The sequence below is a fragment of the Ovis canadensis genome, chromosome 20 (genome assembly GCF_042477335.2).
Source record: "Ovis canadensis isolate MfBH-ARS-UI-01 breed Bighorn chromosome 20, ARS-UI_OviCan_v2, whole genome shotgun sequence".
In the NCBI taxonomy this organism is placed as follows: Eukaryota; Metazoa; Chordata; class Mammalia; order Artiodactyla; family Bovidae; genus Ovis; species Ovis canadensis.
This window is the reverse complement of record NC_091264.1, coordinates 34922580-34938755: the sequence shown is the minus strand read 5'-3', so window position 1 is coordinate 34938755 and position 16176 is coordinate 34922580. Positions and strand designations below refer to the sequence as shown.

At 43.2% G+C, this 16176-nt stretch overlaps 1 protein-coding gene across 2 annotated transcripts; it reads right to left on the bottom strand.

The window, feature by feature from the left end:
- Positions 1-1064: 1064 nt before the first annotated feature.
- TDRD6 (tudor domain containing 6) lies at positions 1065-12456 on the bottom strand. Of its 2 annotated transcripts, XM_069562694.1 has the most exons (4): positions 6402-12456; positions 5243-5367; positions 4137-4226; positions 1065-1628 (listed from the first exon to the last, which is right to left on the bottom strand). In XM_069562694.1, exons 1-4 carry the CDS (start codon positions 12454-12456, stop codon positions 1599-1601), a joined length of 6300 nt encoding a protein of 2099 aa, XP_069418795.1. In that variant the 3' UTR covers positions 1065-1598. The 2 variants fall into 2 exon arrangements, with proteins under 2 accessions (XP_069418795.1, XP_069418796.1); XM_069562695.1 differs by lacking the exon at positions 4137-4226 and having other exon boundaries at positions 1506-1628.
- Between the last annotated feature and the right edge of the window lie 3720 nt (positions 12457-16176).

Genomic DNA, 16176 nt, shown 5'->3' with positions numbered 1-16176 from the left:
TGGCTTTCTATAATCTGGCCTTCATACATCTTCTCTGAACTTTGCTCCCAGGAATTAATTCACAGCTACACTCCTACATGAATGAGCCAAATTTGTCTGTTCATTATCCCAGGAACAAGCAATATACTAATCTACTTCAATTACATGTAATGTAAAACCCTCTCCTTTTTTTACTTATTGAAATTTTACCCAACTTTTAAGGTTTTTAATTCTCCCTCTTCTCATCAGGCTTCAGAGTTCTCATAACGTTTCATACACACCTTTTTAGAAATGGACAACCATTTCAATAGAACTGATGTTCCATTCAATAGCAGCTCTTTAAAATCCTGTTTGCGGCACAGGCTGATTCGAAAGGATCCAATGAAGTTTAAAAAAATATAACCTACCATAGTGTATACTGAGCCTCTTTCAGGGAAAAGAAGGAAATAGTTATCAAATGCCTACTCCTTTTCTGGCACAATAAGTTATTTCTAATCTTAAAAACACTGCAAGAATAGTTTTATTATCCCCATTTTACAGCTGAGGAAGATCAAGGCTGAACAATAATATAATAACCTGCCTAGGTCACATATCTAGTAAGCCGCGTACAGGTAAGGTCTATTTCCTAATGTTAGGATCTGTCTGCATGCTGCTACCTATGCAAAGCCTTGTTTTAAAAGCATGGGCTTTGAAGTTAGATGGGTCTAGGTGTGCTCAAGCCTCTCAGATTTGCTAGCTCTTTGCCAGGCAAATTATTTATCTTCTCTGAAAAGCTTCAACTTTCTCACCTATAAAATATGGGTAATATTAATATGCACCTCAGAATCAAGGATTACATGAAAAAAGTGCATTGAAAGGACAGTGAGGGACTAACACACGAACGCTACCATTTACCATTACTATGTATCCCCTAATTGTAGAACTGTGGTTTGTTCCATGACCACAGACTTCCTCTTTTTTTCCTTCTTTGCACCTTAGGTCCTCAGGAATTGAACCCCTGCCCCTGCAGTGGAAACTCAGAGTCTTAACCACTGAACTGCCAAGGAAGTCCCAGATGTTTTCTTTTTAATGAAATGAAATTATACTTTTATGGACAAACTTTATTCAAATTTTGTGTCATATTAGTATACTTCTAAATTCAAACAGAGTATTAGTCAAAACCAGAACAGCAAAGCTTCAGAAACAAAACAAAAATTTTGAAGGAGTTACTGCTAACAAAGCCATCCCCCCAAGTAGCATCATATACTATGCTTGTCAGAAACCTACAATTTTCTATTTTAAACTATTATTCAGAAGAAACCAAAATACTCCTTTTTTTTGCAATGTGAGTAATGTGTTAGCCTAACTGTTTAGCCAAATAAATCCTCCCAACTGATTAGAAAGATGACACATTTAAAGGGAGAGGAAACATCTCAACTCCATATATACAGAAACAGCACTATAAATACACCACACAGGCAGTCTCAGATCTGTTTTGTTTTCAACACAAAGTTTTCAAAAATGACAATATCTTGTATTTACAAGCTCTCAATTTTCTCAAGTATTTTTGTTGGTCTGGTTGAGATGGCACTTATTTCAGAGCAGCTTTGAACTGACTGACCAGACTTATAGATCCACAGTTAAATCTCCATCATCTCCAGGCCTCTTTTCTGAAACAAAAAGAGAAAAACCTCAGGTTGAGAAAGAAATGTAAAAATAAGAAAAAAAAATGGGGGGGGGGCACGGTGTAGGGGAGAGTGTGTTGTGGCTTACAGAATCTTAGTTCCCTGACCAAAGACTGAACCCATGTCCCCTGCAGCGGGAAGCATAGAGTCCTAACCTCTGAACCACCAGGGAGTGCCCAAGAAGATTATTTATGTGGGTGCTACCATGACAAAATTCATGTCCTTTAAAAATGGGGAGAGGGAAAAGATGCATATTCTAATTACTACAGGGAATTATTCCTACAGATATGATTTTTTAAAAAATATTTTCATCCTCACACTATATCTATTATCATACAAAGTTTCTCTAAAAGATTATGAAATTGGCATATTTTATATTTTACTAGGATGATGTTCAGAGAAGGCAATGGCAACCCACTCCAGTACTCTTGCCTGGAAAATCCCATGGACAGAGGAGCCTGGTAGGCTGCATTCCATGCGGCTGCTAAGAGTCGGACACAACTGAGCGACTTCACTTTCACTTTCATGCATTGGAGAAGGAAATGGCAACCCACTCCAGTGTTCGTGCCTGGAGAATACCAAGGACGGCAGAGCCTGGTGGGCTGCCATCTATGGGGTCACACAGAGTCGGACACGACTGAAGTGACTTAGCAGCAGCAGAAGCAGCAGGATGATGTTGGCAAATAGTTCTTTGTTCTCTTTCATTAGTGCATACTTTCACATAACACTAAAGTCATCAAGAGCTGATTTCATTCTCCACATGCCTCAATATTGAGAATCCCTTGGACTGCAAGGAGATCCAACCAATCCATCCTAAAGGAGATCAGTCCTGGGTGTTCACTGGAAGGACTGATGTTAAAGCTGAAACTCCAATACTTTGGCCACCTGATGCAAAGGGCTGACTCATTTGAAGAGACCCTGATGCTGGGAAAGATTGAGGGCAGGAGGAGAAGGGGACAACAGAGGATGAGATGGTTGGATGGCATCACTGACTCGATGGACGTAGGTTTGGGTGAATTCCAGGAGTTGGTGATGGACAGGGAGGCCTGGCGTGCTGCGGTTCATGGGGTCGCAAAGAGTTGGGCACGACAGTGACTAAACTGAACTGAACTGAACCCTCAATTCTAAGAACCAGTGTGCCTCTTATGAAAAAGATCATGCATTAACCAGGAACATCCAACAAACTCAATCACCATATAAACTAAGAAACCTCCAAAGAAATTCCAAGAGATTATTTAACAAAGATCACTTGAATGTCTGTATCTGATTAAGTAGATGCAAACCCTGACATGACCAGCTATTGGAATTATCCAATACAGATTTTGAAGCAAGAAGTTCAACAAACTCCAAACAGGATAAAATCAAGTGTCTAGACATAGCCCAGGAAATCACCTATCATATAATCTTAACTGAAAAACACAATTTATGTGTGTATGTACGATGAAATCAACCATGTTCAAAATATATTGTTTATATCCCACATAAACAAAAATTCTTAAAATCAAACCGATTAATCTGTCTTTGGATGGATGTCTTACTGGTGATTGCTACTTTCTCCTTTTTTACTTCACCATTTTCCCAGATTTTCTGCATCAAATGTATTTTATCAAGGTCACAAAAAACAAACAATTTCCTTTTTTTATCCCAAAATGAAAATCAAGGAGGAAAACATTTATAAGTAGTTTTCCCAAAGAGATACAGGGCATAAAATCCAGAAACATTGATTGTGTTGTTGCTGTTTTCCATTGCTGTTATTGCAAGTGTTTTTTCTTCCATTATTCCTAAATACAAATGCTTAGAAAGCAGTTCAAGTTGAAACAGAGCAGGATCCTATGGTCCATGCCCCACTGTGTCCTCAGCCTGCCTTTTGTCTGAAAATCAATGCAATCAGAAAAGTGAGAAAATGCAGAAATCAAGGAAAACAGTCAAAGGAGACCAAATAATAACAATGTAATTATTAAGCATAGTCAAGGACCTTCTCAAGGGCTGTAGATAATATGCTGAGCCATATCCTGTGAGCTGTGCTGCAGAAATACCCAGATAGAGAAATTAACTACATGATGATCAGACTGTAGCCATGACACAACCTGACATAATTGGCCTCAAAGAAATGGAAACAAACTGGCCCAGGAACTGAAGATCAACTGTACCTAAAACAACCAAGATAATTCTGGTCAGACCACTGATGCCCAGTTTCAGGATGACTGCCAGAGATGACTGTGTTGTTTCCACACGTAGTACCTTCCTTCTGTCTATAAAAGCTCTTGCCTACTGACTGTCAGTGGGGGGAGTCGGCCTTTGGACAGACATCTGCCCTCCCCTCATCCCAACCCAGATGCCGGGATCTGAAATAAAGCAAACTTTCCTTTCCACCAACCTGGCCTCTTTAATGGTTTCTAAGCGGTGAGCCGTGGGACCTGCACCTTTCAGTAACAAAGCCACCTTTCCAAATGAACAACAGTCTCACTAATAACTGCTTAAATATACTCATACCTCAGATGGACTCTTATCCAATTTGGGTATACCATTCCAGACATTCTCAGGGTTTACTACCTCCTCTATGCCATTTGAAAGGTCCAAAACCTACAAGAGAAAAAAAGTAATAAAAACTGGTAATTCCAACACTGTCACTGATTTATGTTAGTTACACAGTATCTTTTTTCAAATGAAATACTTTAAAAGGCAGTTACAATGATTTTATTAAACTTCAACATTACATTTCAACTCAATGGTACATCAGTCCAAAAAAACATATCTTGAGTATCTATGCCTAAACATCAAAGACGGATGTTCTCAAATTCTCATGGTGTAAGTCTGCACATTCCTCATCCTTCCCCCTAGAAATTCTTCATTAGCCAGCCAGCGAGGGCAAAGTCCAGGAATCAATATTTAGGAAATGTGGCAAGGGATTCTGACACAGGTGGTTTTTCAAACCACAGAAAAAACACCATTTACTGAAGGTTTCCAGGAGATTTTACACTAGGGAATGATAGAGTCAGATTCTCATTTGACAAACAGCACACTGGCAATGTGGAGAAACAACTGATGGAAGACTAGAGGTAAACCAATAGAAGGTTATTAGAGGAATCTAGTCGGGGCTGGTTCCCTGGTAGCTCAGATGGTTAAGAATCTGCCTGCAATGCAGGAGACCCAGGTTCAATCCTTGGGTTGGGAAGATCCCCCAGAGAAGGGAATGGCTATCCACTCCAGTTTCTTGTCTGGAGAATTTCATGGACAGAAGAGCCTGGCAGGCTACACGGGATTGCAAAGAATCAGACAAGACTGAGCAACTAACACCAACAGCTGTGAAATGAGAAACTTAACCAAAATAGTGGCATTAGGTATAAAAAGTTTTAACTGAGATAAGAAGCGGAAAGTATGCAACTCCGTGACTGATAGGATTCCTGGGAGACAAAAGAGCCCTGAAGGCTTAAATATAAACTTTTTAAATAGTTTTTGCATTGCATCAATTATCAGGGAGAATGAGGGGTAACTAATCTGTTCAATGGGATTTTCTAATCTGGTAAAGTTTGGTAAAATTTCCTAAACAATCTGCAAGTACATTTTGAGACAGAGGACTTCACTGCAATTTTACATACCTTTGTGCCCTCTTCAGCTATTTCCAAAATCTCACACTTAGACCACGTGTTTCTGAGACTTGACCACACAACACATTTGGATCCAACAGTAAATCCTTTCAGAGTGTACGCGTTCTCTGGTTGAGCTGCCGGATTGAACACAGCGAGAGTCAAAGCATATCTCTCAATGTTAGACACGCAAGCGCAGCATTTCCCTACCACGCATTCACTACTCCCGTACCATCGATGTCATGGCCCAGTACAACGTGTCCCGTCTCCCTAATTAACATGACCTCTATTTCGTTTTTACCACTGTATGTATGTGGACACACAGAAAGGGTGAGAGATGGACAAAGGAAGTATATGCGCCATCACAGCATTCACAGTGGCCACCGCTTGGTGGTGGAATCATGCTGATTTTCATTCTCCTTAGTCTACTGTTTTCTCTATTTCGTACAGTGTAATAATATTGTAATTATGCAACAATCTAATAAATAAAATTGACATTTAAAAGTCTAACATTGATTTTTTAAAAAAACCTCAAAGATAAGCCGCTTTGTGTAACTTTCAAATCTTATTACGTAGGCAAGAAAAAAGCAGCAAAAATAATTTATAAAAAACTTATTAAAAAGTTAATGGTAATAAGTGTTCTCCAATATTTACTTGTGGCTGTTAACTTTCTCGATTAATATAGGCTCCCTAACTCTATTCTTTTAAGTGTTTCAAAACAAACGGCAAAGTATATGTATGAAGAAAACCAGTTGTTTTAAAACTCTGCTAAAGTGATCCCCAATGTAAATTCATGCCTACATTAAGCTTGGCAAAGGAACACTACATATTTTTAAAAACTGACCAAAAAACATAATGTCTTGACCTAGAGATGATCTGTTTACATTTGAAATGGGACTACTTTTTAGAGACATAAATTTTAAGCATTCTATTTTTAAAAGCAAAAATAATTCAGCATTTTGCACAGTATATAAAGTATTATTTCACATTAATTTCATCATGTTTGAAATACCCTTCATAAAAATCCAAATCTAATTCTCTTTTCAGGTTTTCAACTCCCCCCCAAGTTATTTTTTTAATTCAATAAGAATTATCCTCTTCTCTTTAAGATAAATAACTGTTTTCCCCTAAGTTAAATAAAAGTGAATGGGGGGTCAAAAACAGCACATACCTGGGATATGATCTGGTAAGGTGTAATTGTGTTTCCTTGCATCTCTGTATTCTTCTTCAGAAAACAGAGCAGTCAGTGATGACATGGCATCTCTGTTTGTACACTCTGTAAATTCTTCTTTATAGATACTCATTTCAATCTGCATCTTGGCATCGAAAGTCTGTCTGCGCAGGCGCAGCCTACGCTCCTCATCAGAGCTTTCCGCACAACTGGATCCTCTCACGTCTTCAGTGCACAGGGATTCTTGGGCTTTCTGACTAACTGTTAAAGACAAAGGGTTTATTCTGTCCTCCAGACACAGCTGGGCTGTAGGCAATTCTAGTTCAGGCTGTTTCTCATCTTCACAGTTGAGGGGCAGCTGCCCTGGCAATGGTGGCAGGGTGACCTCTGGGTCACAGCCTTGGGGAAGAGTAATGGTTGGAGGCACCAGGCCCAGATCTTCTTTCTCCTCATCCCCGACCAGGGAATGCTGCAACTCGATGGATTCCAGCTCCAGGAACTCTTTGGACTCGTCGTCAGGAGAAAGTGGTACCTCGAGAGAATTTAGTTCCAGGACCTCCTTTGCTTCGGCGGCATGTGGTAAGAATGTGTTAAATCCTGACATTGGGGACTTATCATCAAACTTTGCTTTGTCACCAAATAGGCCCTTGATTTTTTCTTCCAGCAACTCAGTGCCAACCTTATCTTTGCCTGGGTTTTCAAAAGCTTCAAAAATGTTATCAGTTTTGGGGTCATAGAATTTACCTGGTTGCGTTTCAAGGATGTTTAAGTCTTTGTTGAGTCTTTCCAAGAACTCAGCTGTCTGGGATTCAACATGGAGTATTCTCTCTTGTCCAAGTTTACTGATTGATTTCTTAAGTCCAACATCGGGACTGGGGAACACGAGAGCTCCCTTTATTTCTGCATCATTTTTTTCATATCTCAGATCACTGCCAGTCATACCAATCTTAGAATATTTCTTCATTTTCTCACTAATGCTTTCACCTTTGCTTTTCAAGTCAACGATGGCTAAAGGGATATCACAAACGTCCCTTTTGATGTCTAATATTGTTATCTCCAACACATCTTCTGTGACTATTTCATAAAAGTAGTCACATCCCTCACGAGGGCATGCGCCCTGTGAAATATTAAATCCTGAGAGGCAACATGGAAAGGCTTGCATGGGCACAGCCAAAAGCTCAGAAGGGATGTTCCAGAGTGCTTTTGGGTCCACGGAGTCTTCAATGTTTCCAAAGTCCACAAGCCTGATGGACACAAGATAATCTTCACAAATGCTGGTGACAAGGGCCCTATAATAATGCCCATCTTCTCTGTATCTCACTATGCAAGGATCTCCAATACGAGGGCAGTGGATACGACTTCTCTGATCTGTCGCCTGCTCTCCCGCAGTCTGAACTTCCACTTCTAAATGCTGAAGTTTCTTGGTATCCGCAAACTGACACCAAAAATATTCAGGTCCATCGATCACCGTGGCATAAGCTCTAATCATCTTCATCTTTGGATTATACCAGTTAAGAAACATAGAAGTGTCTACGTCTGTTTTGCTGACCGATGTGGAACAGGCCCCTTGAACTATTTGGGTAGAAAATTCTAGTTGAGATTTTTCACTGAATGCATATCTGCTCACTATATCTTCGGCTATGATCCCATGTTCATCAGCAAGAGTAACTTCCCATTTGTCTTGAAACTGAACAAATTCGCATCTTATCGGAGCCTCATCTGTCCTTCGGGAAAAGTAATGCGTCACTTCCTTATGGTTTAAAAGCCCAGGAACCCCAAATCCCTTTAAGGAACAGGGAATGCACAGTCCTGGTAACAGCGCGTTAACACGGTCAAGTTTGCCTATTTTGTTTGCGTGAACCACAGAGACATTGCCATAATCTATAAACTGCACGGAGAGAAGGTCATTGGGTTGTGGTTCCTTGACCACAGCACGATACCATAAATTGTCTTCTGGGAAAACAGCACGTATTACATCTCCTCTTTGCAAAGGTGGGCCTGCATAATATTCAGGCCTTGTTCTAGTATCATTTAACCTCTCTGAAAGATGATCAATCTCAGCCTCATCTTCTGTTAGCTGAACGTAAAAGTCTGAAAGGTCATTTACATGAGAAACATACACAGTTGTTTTAAATCCAGGCATTATGGCCTTTTTAGGGAGCTCAGAAATCTTTAGAGGCAAACCTCTGTCACATGAATCTCTTAGTTTTCTCTCTGAAAGAGAGGCTTCTAGTTTTGTGGCTTTCAAGGAGGGCTCCGGCGAACTTTCTGATTTCTTGTCTGTTGTTAATGGAGACACTTGATTATTTTTATTTCCCATGGAGTCCTGGTGCGGAGTGACTAAGTTTGTCTTTGTTGAACTCTGTAAAAATTTGAGTTCCCTACATGCTGAGCTGATCTTAGGTTTGTATGTTTCTCCTAAGAGTGCCATACTATCTGGTTTGTTCTCTGATTTACTTAAATACTCTGTAGGTGACAACTTCACATCTTCCTTTTTCACTTCAAGAGTTTCAGTTGTAGAGAGGAGTGCTTTGCTTTTTCTTCTCCTTGTCCCACCTTTGTAACCCCGGAGCCCTAACTTCTCGTTAATAGTAGCATTAATTTGAATGCTATCATTGTATAGTTCAATAATCAGTCTTCCATCTGGATCTTTCGCTACGACCAGAGCCTTCAATGACTTATCTAAAACAGTCTCCCGAAACCACGCTGTAACTTCTTCTGGTATATGATCGGGAACATCAGATAACGAACATTTAATGGCTTGCATGGGCAAAAGTAAGACATTGTGCGCATCACTAGGCACTGGGCACAGATCATCACTTGTTACCACATGAATGTTCCCAAAATCAACAAAGAATACTTTATTTGGTTCTTTTTCTATGATTACCCCCCTACACCAGTTTCCATCAGTATACTTGGCAAGGCACAATGTGCCGGGGACTAAGTGAGATGTTCTTAAATGCAGCAAAACTTGACTTAATTGTGTAATATGATGGGACAGCTGTTCTAAAATACTTGCATTTCTTCCCAGCTGGCAATAAAATGTCCAAGGGTCATCAACATGTGTTATGTACACTGATTCTTCACTTCCGATTTTCATGTCATAGGTAGAATAGAAGTAAGAATGGAGCTGAACGGAGAACTCTAGAGGTTTCTGAAGTTTTACTGGTCTTGCAAGTCTCTTTTGTACCAAAAAATGGCATACACTCCGGAAAGGTGTTAGCAGATCCACCACATTAAACAGTTCATCATGAATGGAAGCCAGAGCAAATATTGTGCACTTTAATTCAAGATTGTTTTCCCGTGCATTATCTATAAATTCAATAAAAGCTTGGATTGCTTTTTCATCCCAAAGAAAAGGATTTTGTCCCATTGGCTGAATTAAATTATAAAGGCTGCACCTAAAAGCCTGAACCTTAGCCTTCAGAAACTCTTCAGTAATTGAATAAATATTCTTCACAGATATAATTTCTTTGTCCCCATAATCTACAAATATGATGTTGACATACTCTGAAGATTGTGCCCTGGTAATTAGAGCTCTGGACCATTTTCCATCTGCTGTTCGTTTTGCCAAACAAGCAGGAGTAGTTCCCTGGTGGGGAGGAGCTGCGTTGTTGCAATAGTCCTGAATACTACCCATGAGCGCTTTAAATCTTTGGGTGTTCCTGGTCAGCTGACACCAAAAATGGCCGGGATTTTCAATGTAAGATACTCTGACTTCGACTGTAGTTCCAACTTGTAGCTCTCCTTTACAAGAAGAGCCTGACTCAATTCCCAAGAAATTCTGTACCAGAGGAGAGTAAACAGACATTCTTTTCTCATTGTCCTGCACAAGTCCAGCTGAAACGTTTGTCATAACTGCTGTGTCAGTCACTACTTCTGGAACAGCTGTAGTTTTACCATCTCTCACGGCTTTTTGTTCTACTTCCTTCTTGGCAGAAGATATTCTGTTACTGTCTGTGGTAAAATGGTTTGAAACATGCCCTGGAGAGTGGACACTTATGGAAAGACTGTCCTTTGTTTCAAATTCGTGGTACTTGGCAAATCCAGCTTGAGCCATCACCTTACTAATGTTTTCCTCTCCCGTTCTTGATTCATCAAGAATCTCAATAATATACTGATTATCCTGCTTATCAAGGACATGGATAACTAACTCTTTGTGGAGCACAGTCTTTTTAAAAAAGGAAATTGCCTCTTGGCTCCAGTTTTCTTCCAAAGGCCAAATATCGGCCAGGGTGCACTGCAGGGCCAATACTGGTAGCCGCCTAAACTGAGGGAGCAGCATCCTCACGTCATACCGGTCCACGTTTTCTGAATTGCCCCGGTCAACTAAGAACACATCCACATTCTGGTCGTCTAATCGGGTGACCATAGCCCGGAAGTAGCCATTTTCTTTCCATTTGACACAGCAAAGATCATCGGCTTCGGGTTTCAAGATGACCCCATCCAGCTTACTGGCAGAGGCATAGAAACTGCACATTTTCTTCATCAGTTTGCTGAAGGTGCCATTGTGTTTCCTCAACCTAATCCAAAACTCAGAAGGATTTTTCACAAACTCCACCTGGGCGTCATAGAAGGTGTTCATCTTTAACCTGATAGATGGTAAGGTGGGGAGTGAAATCTCTTCATCCATTTCTTCCGCAGAAGATTGACACTGAAAAGCTGTTTCCGGTTCTTCCTCCTCTTCCTCCTCTTCTCTGCCCTGGCTCTGAAGGAACCGGTCAGCCAAGCAACAGGACTGTACTCCGAACACACAGTTAAGATTAATCCCATCTTCGCCATATAAGGTGACGTAATACACATGCTCGAAGGAACAATAAAATTCAATCTTTGCGTTCACTGCCTGGCCCAGAATCAGTGCCTTCAGGTCACCGACCTGTGACCGAGACCAACCTCTCCCACCATCCCAGAGTCCGTACAGTGCGCAAGGGTAGGTCACCACAGGCATCCGAAAATATTCAGGCAGCAAGTAGCGGAGGCTACTACAACTCACTAACTCCTTCCTTCCATAGTCGACGTGAAGCACCTGGGCACAGCGCTGGGGCCGGAAAGTCTCAAGCAAGAGCGCCCTGTACCAAAGTCCATCCAACCCGCAGGATGCGCAAGGAGAGCCAGGCTTGTCTGGGCTCTCCTCTCTGTCCTCCCAGGGGGCACTGGTAGAGTGCTCGTCCCCAGTCCCCGGGGAGCCCCGGTATACCTGAGCCATGCTTTCGGAGAGGCGGTGGATCTCCTGCGAGAGGCTGCGGAGCTGGCAGTGAATGCGGTGGGGATGGCACACCTGGGTAACCACCACGGGCTCCGTCACGCCCAGCTGCAGCTGAGGGTAGAAGTAATCCAGGCCAGGCTGCTCCTGCTTAGGGGGAACTCGCGGGACCACCGGGGCCCTGGGGCCCAGGATAGGCGTTGCGGCCGAGAGGCAGCGCTTTAGCAGGGAGCGGAAGACGCCTTCAGGCACCTGCCGAGCCAGGCCGAGCTCCTGCATCTGCTGGGACAGCTCGGGCACCTCCAGGAGGACCAGCCGGTGGAGCAGCAGCACGTCCAGGACGCGCCCGTGCACTTCCTTGCCCTGCAGGTGCCTAAGGAAGTCCACAGCGCTGGCCGCCCAGTGCTGGGGCTCGCCCCCGCCCGCGCCGCCGCCGCCCACCGGCACCAGGCCGGCCAGCACGCAGCCCAGCACCTCCGACGGCAGGTGGAAGAACTCGCTGCGCCCGGGAGCCAGCGAGCCCGCCCCGGCCGCGATGGTGCGGCCCTCGTCCAGCAGGAAGACCCGGCTCTCCTGCGCCTGCCGGCTGACCACGCGGCCGCGGTGCCACAGCCTGCCCACCTGCACCAGGCACAGCTCGCCAGGCAAGGCCGAGGCACCGCCCAGCATCCACGGGCCACGCGCAGCCGCCGCCGCTTCCTGGATCTCCCGGCTCAGCCGCACGTACTCGTCTCGCCGCTCGCCCAGCAGCCCCCACAGCTGCACGGGAATCACCTCGGGCTGCACGTCCACGAAGGACACCCGCAGCACCAGCGAGGCCCCCGGCGTCGGCAGCCCGGGCGTCGAGCACATCTCCGCCGTGCTGCCCGGCCCGGCCCGCGAAATCCCGGAGCCGCTAGGAGGAGAGCCCCGCGGACGCGGGCTCGCCCGACACACGGACAGGGAAGGATACCCGGCCCGGCGCCCACGCCGCAACGCCGCCGCCGTCGCCGCTGGGCCTCACCTGCTCGCGCCGACTGGTAAGACCCGACGGCCGGCCCAACCGCCCAGGGTCGCGCCGCCGCGCAGGCATTTGCAGCGCGAGGAGCCCTGGCTTCCGGCCGCGGGCGGCGGGCGGGTCTGCGTGGGCGGGCGGGGCGGAGCCGGGCCCCCCGGGGGCCGCGGGGATGCAGGCTCCGGGCGCAGAAGGGGCCTCGCGGAGCCGAGGCGCGGCGGGATCCCGAGGCCACCTGTCGCTGCTCCGAGTCCCTTCGAGTCGCTTCGGCCCGGTCCGGGGAGCCGGCAAGCCCCAGACCTCGCGGGGACCTCCTTCTCGGCCGTCTGACCGAGACAGACGGAGCCCGGCGAGCCCTGCACGGTGCGAGCCATTGAAGAACCGCGAAGGAGAAAGGGAGGCGCGAACGGCACGTTCGAGGAGTTGGGCCAGAACTCTGAGAGACCCGGGGCGCTCCCCGGAGCGGACCGTGCGGTGGCGCTGGCGTCCCCGGGGCGGACATCGGCTGTGCGCTCTCAGCGACGTAGCCGCGGAGCCTGTCGCTGATAGTCTCTGAAGTCTATGAACTCGTTGGATCGCCTGGATAGAGTTATGATGAGGGTTACGTAGACTGTTAAATGCTTTCTTCCCCACGATTACGCCGTGTGTTTCTTTGCTGTTTTGTTTGCCCACTTTGCAGGCGTTTGGTCTCCATTTACGCACGGAGCTACTGTAGAACCAGACACCCATACACACTTGTAAAACTGGAAAAAATATGAATTTGTGGGTTATTCCAATGCCATTTTGGTGGTTTTGATTGTGTACTACAGTTGTTCAAGATTTGGGTAGGACTGGGTGAAAAGTGAATGGAAATTTCCTGGACATTTTTTGCAGCTTTGAAATTAGGTAGTGCTACCCTTTCAACTTTATTCTTTTTCCTCAAAATGGTTTTTGGCTATCTAAGGTCTTTGCTTTTTCCAATGTATTTGATTGAGTTGGCCCAAAAATTCATTCAGGTTTTTCCATATATTACAGAAAAGCTGTAACAAACTTTTTGGCTAATTCAATGGAATACACTTGTCATTTCTGGGGGAAAATAATCTTGAGATTTTTTTATTAGGATTGTATTGAAGATAGCGATCAATTTGAGAAATTACATCTGAGCAATATTGAGTTTTCCGGTCCGTGGACATGGTTTCTCTCTGTGTTAACTGAAGTATTCCTTCTTTGTCTCAGCACTGTTTTATAATTTTCAGTGAACAAGTCTTACATGTAGTCTGTTAGGTTTATACCTAAGTTTTACATGTTTTTTTGTTATGTAAATGATATTGACAAAAAAATTAGCTTCCAATTTTTCACTGCTAGTAAATAGCACTATAATTTTGTGACTCCCAGGTAAAAAATCCAGCTGCCACTGTAGGAGATTCAAGTTTGATCCCTGGACTAGGAAGATCCCCTGGAAGAGGAAATGTCCATCCATTCCAGTATTCTTGTCTGGAAAATTCCATGGACAAAGGAACGTGGCAGGCTACAGTCCATGGGGTCACAAAGAGTCAGACACGACTGATTGAGCACACACACGCACGCGCATGTATTGACCTTATAGCTTGTGATTTTTGAAAACTCACTTATTCTAGTAGCTTTTTTTAAATATAGGTTTCTTGGGAATGTGCACAGTTCTACACAATTATATGGCTACATAATAAATGTAGTTCTATCTCTCTAATTTTTATACTCTTTATTTCTCTCTCTTACCTTATTATAATAACTAAGATATCCAGTACAGTTTAGACATGGTGAGAATTGATATTTTTTCTTATTCCTGATTTAGGGAGAAAGCGTGACATTAGCTGTGTGATATTAGCTGTAGGTTTCACTTAGATCCTTTTCAAGTTGAGGAAGTTCATTCTGCTCCTAGATTGTTGAGAGCTCTTATCATGAAAGGTTATTGAGTTTTATCAAATACCATTTCACATTCTATTGAGATAAATTGTCTGTTAGTAAGTTGAATTATATTGATTTTTGAATGTTGAACCAACCTTGTATTCTTGGGATATATCCCACTTGGGGATGATGTATTATCCTTTTTATAATGCTGAATTGAATCTGATAGTATCTTTCACCTCTATATTCATTTTTAAACTTTTTTCAGATTGATTTTTTCTGTTGCAGTAAAATATCCATAATATCCTTACTATTTTAATCATTTTAATCATTTGTAAGTGTTCTGTGACATGACATTAATTATATTCACACTGTTTTGCAACAGTCACCTCTGTCCATCTCCAGAGCTTTCCATCATTCCAGACTGAAACACTGTACTGATTAAATACTGACTTCTGATTCTCCCCCATTCCAGCTCTGGTAACCACTAATCTACAATTTGTTTCTATGAATTTGATTATTCTAGGTATCTCATACAAGTAGAATCATATACTATATGCCTATTTGTGTCTGGCTTATTTCATTCCGTTTCAAGATTTATCCATGTCATAATATGTCTCAAAATGTCCTAATGTTAAAGCTGACTAATATCTCATTGTATGGACATACCACATTTTGTTTATCCATTCATTCATCTGTCAGTGGACATTTAGATTGTTTCCACCTTTTGCTTATGTGAAAATGCTACTATGAACATTGGTATATAAATATTTGTTCAAGTCCCTGCTCTCAATCTGTGGGTTATACCTAGAAGTGGAATTGTTGGATCATATAAGTCTGTGTTTAATTTTTGAGGCAACCCCATATGATTTCGTATAGCACTTGCATCATTTTCTGTTTTCACTAGCAATGCACAAGGGTTCCAGTTTCTCCACATCTATATCAACTCTTAGTGTTTTGTTTTTTAAATAATTGCCATCCTAATGGGTGTAAAGTGGTGCTCGTAGATTTTTTTCGTGTCTATGTATATAAGAGAAATTGGTCTGTAGTTTCTTTTTATAAATGGATTTAAGTATTTGGGGCAGTATCTTATGTATTTTGGACAGTATTTATTTTGGACGGTAAGTAAACAAATGAGAAGTCAAGGATGTCCTAAAGGTTTCCTGGTTGTAGTACAAGGTGTGTAGTGCAACAGAGACTCTTGAAGAAGAGTAGATTGTAAAGGGCAGGGAGAAAGGATTGGAATGAAAAATACTGATTTAATTATTGTGAATTTTGAGCTCACAAGGACTATGGGCCATCCTGGTGGAGATATACAGGGCGAAGTTGAGAAAACATAAGTAAAGCTGGAGGAATGAGTAAGGACCAGGAACATAGATAAAGGTAACTTCTGTTCTGGGAGATAGTGAAGGACAGGGAAGCCTGGCGTGCTGCAGTTCATGGGGCCACAAAGAGATACGACCAAGCGACTAAACAATAACAACCATCTACTGAGTGCCAATTACTCTAAGAATTACCAGTCCAAGTGTACTAGCTGAAGTCACAGAAATGTACAGGTCCTCCGAGAGAGAGAAGGCCAGGAACAGAACATTGAACAAAAATTTAAGGATGTGGTAACAAAGAAACAGTCAATACTGATCCATCCAGTCGCTCAGTTGTGTCCGACTCTTCGTGACCCGATGGACTGCAGCACACCAGGCTTTCCTGTCCATCAC

What these genes read in the sequence shown, in the direction of transcription:
- TDRD6 (XM_069562694.1), bottom strand. Translation starts at nt 12,456, where the DNA reads ATGTGCTCGACGCCCGGGCTGCCGACGCCGGGGGCCTCGCTGGTGCTG. An exon ending in CTTACCAGATCATATCCCAG is followed by an intron (nt 5,368 to 6,401) that starts GTATGTGCTGTT and finishes TCAATCCGGCAG; the next exon opens with CTCAACCAGAGAACGCGTAC. An exon ending in TGGATAAGAGTCCATCTGAG is followed by an intron (nt 1,629 to 4,136) that starts GTATGAGTATAT and finishes TTTTTGTTTCAG; the next exon opens with AAAAGAGGCCTGGAGATGAT.